The 13302-nt window shown below is 55.3% G+C and overlaps 1 protein-coding gene across 1 annotated transcript in view; it reads left to right on the plus strand.

The window, feature by feature from the left end:
* Window positions 1–13302, plus strand: part of ITSN1 (intersectin 1) — a 165290-nt gene that overhangs the window by 86886 nt on the left and 65102 nt on the right. The window contains exons 17-20 of the mRNA XM_081088478.1: window positions 2970–3097; window positions 4152–4381; window positions 6260–6381; window positions 7998–8012. Of these exons, the coding sequence (XP_080944604.1) occupies window positions 2970–3097; window positions 4152–4381; window positions 6260–6381; window positions 7998–8012 (495 nt within the window). The remainder of the gene's footprint in view (window positions 1–2969; window positions 3098–4151; window positions 4382–6259; window positions 6382–7997; window positions 8013–13302) is intronic.

Genomic DNA, 13302 nt, shown 5'->3' on the forward strand with positions numbered 1-13302 from the left:
GCGGGAGAGTGGCCTGCCGTCTGCGCCGGTGACTGGGTCCTCGCAGGGACTCGGTGGCTCAGTGTCACACCTGTGTTTCCTCGCCGTGTGGACTTGTGTCAGCTTAAGCCGAGGGCGCCGATCATACCAGCACCAGGAATGGGCCCACTTTATCTCTTTGTCTCAGAAATAGCAAATTCAAAATATGAATCACATGTTCATTTATGTTATTAGAGAATACTATTTATGCTTGAATCCACATTCCTCTGGGAAGGAATCCTGCTGAATTTTTAAACACATGAAAGTTTTACCTCCCATGGTGTGACGGTGAGGGGGAGAATGAAAAACGGGATTCTCTTTCCTGGGGGTGGTGCTGCTCTTAGTGCTGGAAAGTCAGAGTGAGGCGTCATCGTTCCTCCCTGTCTGCAGTCGTGGCATCCTGGCCCCGCCCTGTCCCAGCTAACTGGCCCAGGCATCCTGCATAATTGGCAAGCCGGGTGCCAGGGCTGCTGCCATAGGGACTAGGCCGCCAAGCTGCCTCCTCCTGCTGCGCCCTGCCTGGAGGGTCCGCTCTCATCTGCTGGGCCGCCCACTGAAGCGGTCCCCCTCCCCCCTCCCCGTCCCTGGTACCTCCCTCCCTCCAGGCCCCGTCTCTCCCTAACCTCCTGATCTCCAGTTAAGCTTCTCCTGTAGCCCATGGGGCCGGGACCTCTCGGCACCGAGAGCTGGTTGGGGTGTTGGGCTTCCTCTTAAGGGCAGCCCCGCTGGCAGGAAAGGTTAGTCTGACACTCGGGGCTCTTCGCTGGGAAGAAGAGCGTTTTAACACTGACCTGCTCCAGGTGCTTCCTCCACCCTGGGCTTCCGTCTCTGAACGAACCTGAAGGCAGGAGCTCAAGGCAGCAAGAGCCACCTGTGGACTTGGCAGTGAGCAGAGCCAGAGCAACAGGCAGCCGTAGCTCCAAGCCTCCCCACGCAGACCCGGGCCGGCCACGGACACCGACCCTCAGCAGCGGGCCGTGCAGTCCCCGCAGGCCTGCGGGCTCCTGGGTGGTTGACGCAGTCAGATCGGTTCCAGTGTCTGCACCCCCAGGCTTCCCCTGAACTGGCATTTTTGTTCTCCATCCTTTTGGGCTATAAGCTTCAGCTAGCCTATCGTAAGCTGCGTTGTATTGTCAGTAGCCCGTGAAGAAGCGTCTGGTTCTGCTGGGCCAGCATCGGATGGGGAAATGGGGTCCAAGGTGCTGGCAGGCTCTTTACTCCCGGTCCCTGCTGGCTGGTCGAGTCTGGGCGGCCGATGCCGTCGCACTGGCTTTAGAGAGAAGATGCTCTGAAAGAGGTGATTTGAAGGCGAACGGCCTGGGTGGGGGAGAGGGAGGTCACGGAGCAGAGGCATGGCCCCGTGTTCGGAGGCAGCGCAGCAGGAGGAGGAGATGGGGTTTTAGTGGAGATAGTACGTGAGGAGGTGTGTGCATTGTCAAAGCCAGTGGAGGCTGGTGTTCATTCATGACCAGAAAGATCTCCAGGTTTTAATCCTGATCAGCACCGTATCTTAAAACCCGTCACGCCCATTGTTATTGCTGAGTTGGGCCCTGGGGCTCCTGGAATGCCCTTCCCAGGCTAGCACGGCATCTGAGCACGGGTGGAGCGCGGCAAACATGGGGTGCGTGCTGGCTCCCTGCAGCGGCCTCTGAGCACGGGTGGAGAGCGCGGTGTGCATGGGCGTGTGCAGCGGCATCTGAGCACGGGTGGAGCGCGGCAAACATGGGGTGCGTGCTGGCTCCCTGCAGCGGCCTCTGAGCACGGGTGGAGAGCGCGGTGTGCATGGGCGTGTGCAGCGGCCTCTGAGCACGGGTGGAGAGCGTGGTGTGCATGGGCGTGTGCAGCGGCCTCTGAGCACGGGTGGAGAGCGCGGTGTGCATGGGCGTGTGCAGCGGCATCTGAGCACGGGTGGAGAGCGTGGTGTGCATGGGTGTGTGCAGCGGCCTCTGAGCGCGGTGTGCATGGGCTTGTGCAGCGGCCTCTGAGCACGGGTGGAGAGCGTGGTGTGCATGGGCGTGTGCAGCGGCCTCTGAGCGCGGTGTGCAAGGGCGTGTGCAGCGGCATCTGAGCACGGGTGGAGAGCGTGGTGTGCATGGGTGTGTGCAGCGGCCTCTGAGCGCGGTGTGCATGGGCTTGTGCAGCGGCCTCTGAGCACGGGTGGAGAGCGTGGTGTGCATGGGCGTGTGCAGCGGCCTCTGAGCGCGGTGTGCAAGGGCGTGTGCAGCGGCCTCTGAGCACGGGTGGAGAGCGCGGTGTGCATGGGCGTGTGCAGCGGCATCTGAGCACGGGTGGAGCGCGGCAAACATGGGGTGCGTGCTGGCTCCCTGCAGCGGCCTCTGAGCACGGGTGGAGAGCGCGGTGTGCATGGGCGTGTGCAGCGGCCTCTGAGCACGGGTGGAGAGCGTGGTGTGCATGGGCGTGTGCAGCGGCCTCTGAGCACGGGTGGAGAGCGCGGTGTGCATGGGCGTGTGCAGCGGCATCTGAGCACGGGTGGAGAGCGTGGTGTGCATGGGTGTGTGCAGCGGCCTCTGAGCGCGGTGTGCATGGGCTTGTGCAGCGGCCTCTGAGCACGGGTGGAGAGCGTGGTGTGCATGGGCGTGTGCAGCGGCCTCTGAGCGCGGTGTGCAAGGGCGTGTGCAGCGGCCTCTGAGCACGGGTGGAGAGCGCGGTGTGCATGGGCGTGTGCAGCGGCCTCTGAGCACGGGTGGAGAGCGTGGCGAGCACGGGTGGAGAGCGTGGCGAGCATGGGCGTGCGCACAGCTCCCTGCAGTGGCCCTGCCAGCTCCTGGAGTGCAGTCCCGCCAGAGGGAGGGGGTGGCAGCTTTCCAAGGTCACGCTCTTCACCTCTGAAATGTTCTCCCTAACTGCCGAGGCCTCTCCACTGTGAAATGTCGCTCACAGACAGTGGCAGTGCTGTCGCCTCAGGCATCACCTGTTTCTTGATTTTATAGGAATTAAGAGAAATACATAATAAGCAGCAACTCCAGAAGCAAAAGTCCATAGAGGCCGAACGCCTGAAACAGAAAGAACAGGAGCGAAGGATCATCGAGTTAGAAAAACAAAAAGAAGAGGCCCAGAGGTGGGTGTTTCCGGGGGCGGCCCGTCTGGGAGGCACTGTGAGTGCCCACTGTGTGCTGGCTTCTCCAGGGGCCTTCCGCGCCCGAAAGAGCCTTCAGTCTGCGTGTGTGTGCGCGTGTGCGCATGTGTGTGCACAAACACGTGTGTATACAAATCTTTGCACGTATAAGTAGCCCGGTTTTTGCTTGGTTCCCAGAGCTCTCCTGACTTACGACTCTGGTCAGTGGGACTGTCCAGGGAGCCTCGGCCTGTGGTGCGCTCATTGCGTGCCAGCGACCACACTCTTCCAGGCACAGCTTCTCAACAGCAGCGCGGGGCTGGCCACACAGCCTTCCTCCAGGACTGACCGCCACTCCTCCTCCTCCTCAGCCGCCAGTTAAACTCGGGACCTAGGAGAGCGTTCGCTGCTGCCGGGACAGGCACGGCTGTTTTTGTCTGAGTGTGTGTGTGTGTGTGTGTGTGTGGTCTTCATTTGTAACTGTCCGCTGTACATTGTAGACATTTATCTTTAACTGTTGGTGTGTCTGATTCTGTTATTGGATACTTGCTTTTTACATTTCTATTGATTTTAGACACAAATAACCAAATATCCCAATGATACAGTATAAATCGTAAAGATGGATTATGGAATTTAGACAAAAAACGTGAAGAGGCAGCCGCTGACTTCGTGGCCGGACTCCGTCCCCGCCGAGTGGCGGGCTTGGTTCCGGCTGCGCAGCAGGTTGCGCCTGTGCTTGGCTTTTCTCATGCCGGGGTAGGGGGTAGTTCTTCATGGAAGTTACGCCCCGTGGGCTGCAGGCTCAGGTGTGTTTGCAGGTTTACACCGCCGGTGAAGCTGAGAAGTAGCTTGTTATTGTTCTAACCAGTTGCTTCAGAACGCTCTTGCTGTGATTCCCGAAGTTGTGGTTTCATCTCAGAATGGGGCCGAGAGCCTTTGTCTCGCTGGTGCCGAGCGCTCCGCGCTCCGTCCGCAGGGCGTGAGCATCCCGTTGGCCGATGTGGCTTCCGTGCCGACCGGAGGCGCGTCCCGCGGTAACCGAGCATCTCGTTGGCAGGCGGGCTCAGGAGAGGGCCGGGCAGGGCCCCGAGCACGGGCCGCAGGACGATGAGCACCAGCGGCCGCGGAGGCCCCACGAGGAGCAGCGCCTCCGGAGGGAGGAGAGCGCCAAGAGGAAGGACGGCGAGGGCAGAGGCCAGCCCGAGGCGCAGGACCGGCTGGGCCGGCTCTTCCCGCAGCACCAGGAGCCCGCCGCGCCGGCCATCCACGCGCCCTGGTCCACCGCAGGTATGAGGGCACGGAGTGACCTGGACGTCAGGTTGTCTTCTCTCCCACATCCTTCTGGAAATTTCCACGTCTAATCAGGCCCTGTCCTGGCTGTTAATAGAGGCGGCCACGCCAGGCTCCTTGTTGGGGACAGTGCAGCTGTTCATGTGGGGCGTTCAGATCTGTTAGTTCTGCCACCCCCTGCCAACCTGCGCCTGCCCTCACACTGGCACCAGAAGTCTTGCAGACAACAGTGGCACACGTTTCATTGAGACACCTGGTTCCCAGGAGAGGTCATAACGTCGCCTGCTGCCTCTCCAGCTCCCTTCCCTCGGGGGGTTTCTGGGCTGTCCCGGGAGCAGGAAGTGGCTCCTTCGCCCTGGCCTGCCCTGCGTGCCAGCCGCGGTCCTCAGGAGGCCCTGCAGGAGATGCCCGTCACCCTTCTGAGAGCGAGGCTGGTTTTTGCTCTTTGATCACAAGTTGCCCGCTAAGTAACGATAAGTGGGAAACTTAGAAAAAGCTAGAAGGCGTCCCGTAAGCAGATGCAAACTGGGATGGGCTTTACATTCTTGTGCGGCTCTATGAGACTGGACGGCTGTGCAGAGAATCCCCGCTGAGCGGGCGATCGCCCCTTTCGTTGTAGGCAAAGCACACTGACTTCACTGGCCTGACCACCAGTGTGCTTTGTCCTGGTGCGCAGAGAGAAGACAGGCAGGCAGTTCTGTAAGGCTTGCTGGCGCGCGGGGCAGGGCTGGGGGGAGGGCTCCCAGTTGGGTCCACACCCTCCCTGCCCAAGGCGCTCACCGCCCAGGGAGGAAGTCAGCAGATCTCCCAAGGGGCGCCCCATACGAAGGCAAAAGGTGTTTTGATATGAAAATCTTTTCCCCGTGATCTGATCATGGGCAGTTTAAGTTCCTTGTGTTGCTTCCTAGTCAGGACTTTCTCCTTTGGTCAGTGGGAGTCCTGTAGGGCACCCCACTTCCAGGCTACAGGAGGGCAGCACCCCCCCCCACACACACACACACGCTCTCAGGGAAAGCAGATGCGTCAGAGAACGTGGGCAGACAGTCCAGAGGGCATGCTTAGTCCTGCCAACCAGAACCCAGACCGTCCTCTGCTCTCCTGCATTTTTAAAACTTTTATTTTGTTTCAAATCTAAGCCATTTCCATCTCGGGCCCATGCCTAGGCGCATGCGCCTCACTTCACTCAGATGATCGTAGTGATGGTCATGGTGAGAGCCGCGGGGGTTCTGTAGGATTGCACTCAGGGCCCGACATCAGCATGGCCACGTGCTTTTACTGGATGCTGGGCTTCTCTGCCTCCCAAAGCGCTTTCTTTTTTTTTTTTTTAAATATATTTTATTGATTTTTGACAGAGAGGAAGGGAGAGAGATAGAGAGTTAGAAACATCGATGAGAGAGAAACATCGATCAGCTGCCTCCGGCACATCTCCCACTGGGGATGTGCCCGCAACCCAGGTACATGCCCTTGACCGGAATCGAACCTGGGACCTTTCAGTCCACAGGCCGACGCTCTATCCACTGAGCCAAACTGGTTTTGGCCCAAAGCGCTTTCTTGTTGGCGAGTCCAGTCCTGGGGTCCCATTGGATCTGCCGTGGGCTGGGTGGGCGGGGCTGGAGCCGACGGCAGGGGGCCTTAGCCTCACTGCACTTGGCTTTGGGGTGACCTTTGCTGAGAGGGTCCGCTAATGCTCTGGAGGGTCTAGGGAGCCGACATCGGATTGGCTCCCGGCATCCGGTGTGTGCCTCAGAGCCCGGGGTGGATGGGCCGTGCGGGTGGTGAGGAGGCGGTAGAGGGGACAGCGGCTGTTGGCCTGTTGTCATGTTCCGTGTAATATTTATTTTTCCATCTCCCCCACCCCACTTTGTTTGTAAACAGAGAAAGGCCCGCTCACGATCTCCGCCCAGGAGAACCTGAAGGTCGTGTACTACCGGGCGCTGTATCCCTTCGAGTCCAGGAGTCACGATGAGATCAGCATCCAGCCGGGCGACATCGTCATGGTAAGGGCGCCGGGCAGTGCCTGCTGTCCGTGGCAGCACCGCCTCTGTGTGGACTTTACCGGCAGCTGCGAGCTCGTCAGGGAGTGCGAGAGCCAGTAACCGGCACCGGTTTCCGAGCTGTAGGCTCAGCCTCCTTCCCTTCCTGTTGGGATGGGAGGACCTCTAATCCTGTTCCCAGCGTCGCCTGGAACCAGAGCCATGAAGGCGACGGGCGCGTAGCGCAGCCTCAGCGTAGTTGTAACCGGTGGCGACCCGGAACCTCAGAGTTCGGGTTACTGCTCCAGTTCTGCAGTAAGTTTATTTTCAGGAAGGACTAGTTTTACATGTGAAATACTCCAGCATCATTTTCAGTTGCCAATTAAATATGTATATTCTTACGATTGTAACTAAAATTATTAGGAACCAGTTTAAGAAAGAATAAAGCCATGTGGTTGACCTAAATTATTTTCTGAAAGAAAACGTTGTACCTCAATCTAGTCATCACCTTCAGAATAAGTGTCTTAGAAGTGGGCACTTTTGCATTGCTGTTCGCATTGAAAGGGCAAGCAGGCAGCGGCCGGCATTTTAAAAGAGCGAGGAGGTAGGATAGAGACAGACACGTTTCACATGCCAGGAGCCTGGCTCTGAGGGCAGAGGTGTTTGCCGTGGCTCGCGCGTCCGGACCTACAGCTGAGCTCTGTAGAACGTGTGATCTCTAAGGGGCCAGATACAGTGGTTCTCAACCTGTGGGTCGCGACCCCTTTGGCAGTCGAACGACCCTTTCACAGGGGTCTCCTAAGACCATCCTGCATATCAGATATTTATATGACGATTCATAACATTTAGCAACATTACAGTTATGAAGTAGCAACGAAAATAATTTTATGGTTGGGTCACAACATGAGGAACTGTATTTAAAGGGCCAGAGGTTGAGAACCACTGGGCCAGAATATAAAGAAAGAACAGAGAAATCAGCCCGTCCCCATGTTATTCGGACGGCCTTTTCTCTAATTGTGGGCGGGAGTCAGGAGGGCCAAGGCCAAAGGCCAGAATCTTCCTGAAGCTCAGGAACGAGTGGACCTTCAGACACACCCCGCTCTTCACAGACAGCCGAGTGCACATGTGCTGGTGCCGGCCGCCCTCTGACAGAGACGGGCTCCCTGAGGAGGGGCACCGCTCCGGACACGGTGGTGCCAGGCGGGGCCTGCCTCTCCACCACCTCCTGGCACGCACACTGCCACGTCTCTGAAATGCCACCGCTTAAAAAGCGACGAGAGTGCAGTGCGACAGCAGATAGGACCTCGTTACAAAGTGGCTTCTCTCACTTGAAACACTAAGCTTAATGCTTTTATAGCTGCATTTTGTTGCAGCACAAGTTGCAGAAAAGTAACGTGCTCTTCTCGAGCTAAGGGAGTGTTACAAATGTTCCCAGGAAACGTTAACAGATGATCTGTATTTTAATGAGAAGGTATTGCTCTTTTCTTGAAATGTAAATTTTTTACAGTGATATTGAGTCCTTTTCCTGAAGTTGGCTAGTTCACCACCAGCTTGACTAGGTGAATAGTTAGATATACTGTAAGAATAAGCCTTTCATTAAACATCTGTTTTGCTTTCAAACCTTTGCTTTCCCGGTGGAGGTTAAAGGGGAATGGGTAAGTGCTCTGTGGCTGTCAGGAAGTCTGCATCGTAGTCAGTGTTCTGTGCCTTTAAGTCACTTCAATCCTGTGTGGGTGCCCGTCTCTGTGGAAGTCCGTTTGGAGTGTGTGGGGTGTTGTGCTTACAAAAACCAGGAAGGAGACAGGTGTGCAGAACGGACAGGCCTCCCTCGTGGGGACCCTGGGGGGCTCATGCGAAGACTCTGTATTTGGCAAGTTGTTAGGTCAAGTCTCTGCCTCGGCCATGGACAAACACAGGTTCCAAAACTAAAAGATAAAATTCTAAAAGTGTGTTTTTTTAAAAAGATGAATATTGGAATAATTTTATGGCTAAGAAATGCATCTGTAGGTTAAAACCAGAAGCCATAAATGATAAAAATGGACAGATTTGACAGTATAAAAAATTAAAATGCGTATGTCACAAAGTACACGAGAGACAAAAGGTTAATATCTGTATTACATAAAATATTCCAAAAGGTTATCATGAAAGAAACACAACTTAGAAAAGCTGGTGGAGGATATGAAGAGACAGGTACAGGTGAAGAAAAGTAAATGAGTTAAAAAAAAATAAACGAAAAGATCATCCATTTCATTGGTGATCAGGAAAATGCAAGTTAACAAAACGAGATAGTATTTTCCATCTCTCAACTGAGCAAGTGTGAAAGCTTGGTACTGCCCAGCTTTGTCAGTGGAGGCGAGTGGGTGTAATATTCATTGTCAGCCTGGCTGTACGAATTGCCTAAGTCCTTTGGCAATACCGCTTCACATTTAAAATTCTCTAAAAGTCTGGTGCGCTCCCTCCTCCAGCTGTTTTCAGCATGTGTCCAAAGATGTGTGCACAGGCCGTTCACGAGCGTGTTGGTAACGGCAGAAGGGCCCGGCCCAGAGCTGGCTGTCGCGAGGGGGTTAAGTGGCTCACAGTGTAACTAAACGGCATAATGGAGGTGTTAGAGAACCATGTAAATCTACATCTACAAACAGGCTTTCCAGTGAAACAGCGGAAGCAGAGTAGAGTATCACTGGGTTTGGTTAAGTAAAAACTGTGTGCATGTGAATGTTTATGTGTAGTTAACAGTCTTGAAATACAGACTCAGTCTGTTAACAGCGGTTCCCACTGGGCAGTAACGAGGCTTTCGTGCTTAATTTTACCCACTTCTGTATTATTTCCATATTTATAAATGTGTGAACATTTGTAATTTATAGTAAAACACTGAAAGTAAATCCAGCTTTGATGGGTGACAATGTCCGTGGGACTGGATGGAGCTCGCTCTGCCTTAGGCCTTCCAGATGTGGGAGGAAACGCGCAGGGGCCCCCAGCAGTGTAGCGGCCTGCTGAGGGCCAGGGGCAGCACCCCATTTCCTATTACACAATGTAACATGACCCCCCATGACATTCAACAGTCTTACCTTTGTGAGGTTAACAATATGGGGGGGCGGGGGGCGGGATTGACATGTAGTGGTAACAGGTTTTATTTCACTGCAGTTAAGAAACGTAGGCATGAAAAATATGTCGTTAGAACATTACTGTCAACCCCTGTCGGTGAAATAATCAGGAGTTCCCTTATTTTGTGGGCACAGAACCATCCGATTCTCAGATTGCTTCAACATCTTGGAAAACCAGCCGCGCACCTGTTAGACCTGAGCAGCTGACCATGTTTCCTTTTTCAAGGCAGGCTGGCGGGGGACTTTAGAAAATATTTTGCTTTTGAAAAAAACTTGACTATCAGCTTAGTTTTCCCCCCAAATATATATTTTTTGTGGTTCACAAAAGTAAAGTGCTATCTTGTACATAGTCCTATTTTCAGTGTCGATAATACAAAGACATCTAAGGCGAGGCCTGCCATTCATGTTCAAAGTCTGTGTAGGAAACAGGAGAAACCCATGGAGAGCCGGTGCCTGGGGGAGGTGCAGTGAAGGCTCGCTGGTGCTGCCAGGCGTAGCAGAGGGGCAGGCCCAGAGCGAGCCGACATTGCTCAGACTCCGAATGGAAGCTTCCTGGTTGGGTTTGAGCTTGACCTTGACAGCCAGGGCTTAGATACCGCGGAAATCTGTGGCCTGTCTCCTCGTCTGGGGCCCCAGTGCCTGGAGCGAATCAGTCACATTGACCTCTGTAATGTGTTGGAATAGCATCGGGACTAGAAGACCTTCGCTCATTGCTGTTCAGCTGAAGTTTATCTTAGCCCAGGCGAGACCAGGCACATCAGGGCTGCTCAGGGGGCTGGAAGCACCGCTCCATGCCCACCCCGAAGCAGCCCGAGCGCCCGCCCGTGCGTGGACGGGTGGAAGCGCCGTGGCACGTGCACACAGTGGAGCGCTCTGCAGCAGGGAAAGAGGAGGCTTTCTTACCTTTACAACCTAATCTCTCCCGTCAGGACTGGCCTGGATGGTTTGCGGACAGTGCCTCCCTGAAATGCCCGGGAAGGGAGGCTTTCAGCAGTCGCCAGCCCCCACGTTCTGGAACTTGTCCGTCTTCTAGTTTAGCATTTCTGGCATCACAATTCGAACTCATGTCTGTCTTCTCTTCTCTCAGTGCTTCGTGGTGACAGATACAGTCACGGCAGGGTGGGGGGCAGGCACACACACGTGGCGCCCGGGGTCAGAGCCGCCGCGCTGTGTTGTAATGAAGCTGCTGGCAACAGCCGGGCGCACTCGTGGCCACACCGCCTCCAGCTGCCTGGGCGCGGCCGTGGCAGAGTTGAGTGGTTGCGACAGTTTGGGGGACAGTTCGCCAGCTGCCCGCTTCCAGCTTTGGAAAACAGTGTCATGTCCTCCCCAGAGTTTCCAGGGAAGCCTTGTGCGTCCCGTGGCAAATGCACGAAACCCGCTGCTCTGACTCCCAGCACACCCCGGGAGCGGTTCTGGGTCCCCTAAGCCCGCCCGCTGCCCAGCTTTGTCGTGCTTGGGAGGGGATCGGGGTCCCTGCTTCCCTTCTTTGTGACAGAGTCTGTGGCTGAGGGGTGTTCATCTCATCACTGTAAGTGGCTACGTTCTCTGCCCCTTAAAATGTGATTGTCCGTAATAATGAGTGGGTTTCTGTAAGAGCCAGTGAGCCTGCCGGACCCTTGTTTGGTCGGGTTGGCAGGGAATGTCCTGGAAGCGAGCCTCCTGGAGGGCGGGCCCCCTTCTCAGCCGTGCAGCCCCTCAGGGCACCTTCTGTCCCAGACGGAGGCCGAGGGGCAGGCGGGCGGGGATCAGTGAGCCAGGGGAGCCAGGCCTGCCTGCGGTGCAGTGTGGGACACTCCTGGGGGCCTCGCATCCTGTAAGCGGTCGGCCAGCAGCCTGTTACCGGGACAGACGCCGTGTCTCGGACAGAGGCTGAGTCACAGGCCGACCTTGCAGGAGTCCAGCGTGTGCAGGGCAGCGCACCCGCCCGGCACAGCCGGGACTGGTTCCAGGCCCTGAGGCGTTCCTGCTGCCAGAGGTTCCTGCACACGGGCCTCTGGGCGCGGACCCCTGTGAGAACCAGAGGTGGTCCCAGGAGGGAGGTCAGGCGCAGGCCAGGCTGTAGAGGGAGCGGGACCCGGGGAAGAGGGGCAGTCAGAGTCCCGGCCAGGGAGGCGGCTTCAGGAAGCTCATGGAGCCCAGCGGGTGAGCGTCGACCTGTGAACCAGGAGGTCACCATTTGATTGGGTTGTGGGCTCGATCCCCAGTGGGGGGCGTGCAGGAGGCGGCCGGTCGATGATCCTCTCTCATCATTGATGTTTCCATCTCACTCTCCCTCTCCCTTCCTCTCTGAAATCAATAAAAAAATATATTTTTAAAAAATCCTCATTTAGAGAACCAGTTGGGGCTGCTCCGAAAATGGAGTTAGAACAAACTGTGGGGAGTTGGATGAACAGTGACCAGGTGCCCACCACTGACTCAGTGTCAGCGAGGATCACAGGTCTGCAGAGCCGAGCAGAACCTCCCAGCAGGACTGCACTGTCTCCAGGGCCTGCTGCGGGGCCCTCAGCTGCAGACACTTCCACCGGGACAGCAGGGCTCCCTGGGGGCGGGGGGGGGGGGGCCCTCAGCTGCAGACGCTTCCACGGGTACAGCAGGGCTCCCTGGGGGGTGGGCCGAGCAGGCGCCCTCCAGGCTGAGTCACAGTTCAGTAGTCGGCTGGGTGTTCCACTCGCTCCACCCCCACAAACACCTTTTTAACTCAAGCAAGCAAATGACTGTTACACGCCCTTACTCTGCACGGAATACAGATAAGTGTTCGTGCTTTGTTTGTTTGTTTACTGAAATTTGAATAGGTTAGAAAACTGGTATTTTTGCCAGTTTTTCTAAAATCATTGTTAAGACCCGGCCTACTCATTTCTGTGACTTCTAAAAAGTAATGTTAATGTCCAGTGAAGTGCTAAATGTGTTACCTCCTTAGTATGTTAAGGGATTCAAAATCAGATGAGGTCTCTGCTAGCCCCGTATTTGACCTAGAGCAGTGATGGCGAACCTTTTGAGCTCAGCGTGTCAGCGTTTTGAAAAACCCTAACTTAACTCTGGTGCTGTGTCACATACAGAAATTTTTTGATCTTTACAACCATAGTAAAACAAAGACATATTTTTGATATTTATTTTATATATTTAAATGCCATTTAACAAAGAAAAATCAACCAAAACAATGAGTTCACGCATGTCATAGGTTCGCCATCACTGACCTAGAGCGATGAACATACCTTTCTAACCGTGAGTGTAACTCCCCCCACATCGTTCTTCCGTTGCCCCTGAAACAGTGGGTAACCTGTAGCGATAAGCAGAGTCATCCTGCTGATTCCAGTGACCCTTCTGAGTCGGAACTGAGTCCAGTGCAGGCAGGAGGAGCACTCGCTGTGATGCGCAGCCTCTGAAATGTTCGGCAGCGGGGTTTCATGTTCTCACAGGCACCTCCTGAATAGTACAGCTGAATCTGTACAACAGGAAACTATGGGACCTTAGTAACAGTTGCAGCTACAAATAATTATGTCCTTACTTTTCCCATCATGCACCTGCGCAGCTTTCACCTGGCTCAGCAGCGGTCTGCTCTCTTTTCCGGAAACCATCTACGGCTGTCTGATCTTTCTTGACCCTCCGCTGAGTCACTCCTTGTTACTAGGGGCTTTTAAAGAATACTGATTTATAGTGATGGCGCCCTTTGCGTCCAGCTCTCAGTCAGCACCGCCGGCTGTCGGTAATGATCAGCTGACTGGGTGGTGCAGCGGGCGGTCACTTTTCAGTCCCAGCCGGTGCCAGGCTCAGCAGCTGCGCGTGGGCCTCGGCCAGGCTCTTGGTCTGACCTGCCGTTATTCGGAAAAGGGGAGAAAACTGA

The sequence above is a fragment of the Myotis nattereri genome (genome assembly GCF_964212035.1).
Source record: "Myotis nattereri genome assembly, chromosome: 3".
Classification (NCBI taxonomy): domain Eukaryota; kingdom Metazoa; phylum Chordata; class Mammalia; order Chiroptera; family Vespertilionidae; genus Myotis; species Myotis nattereri.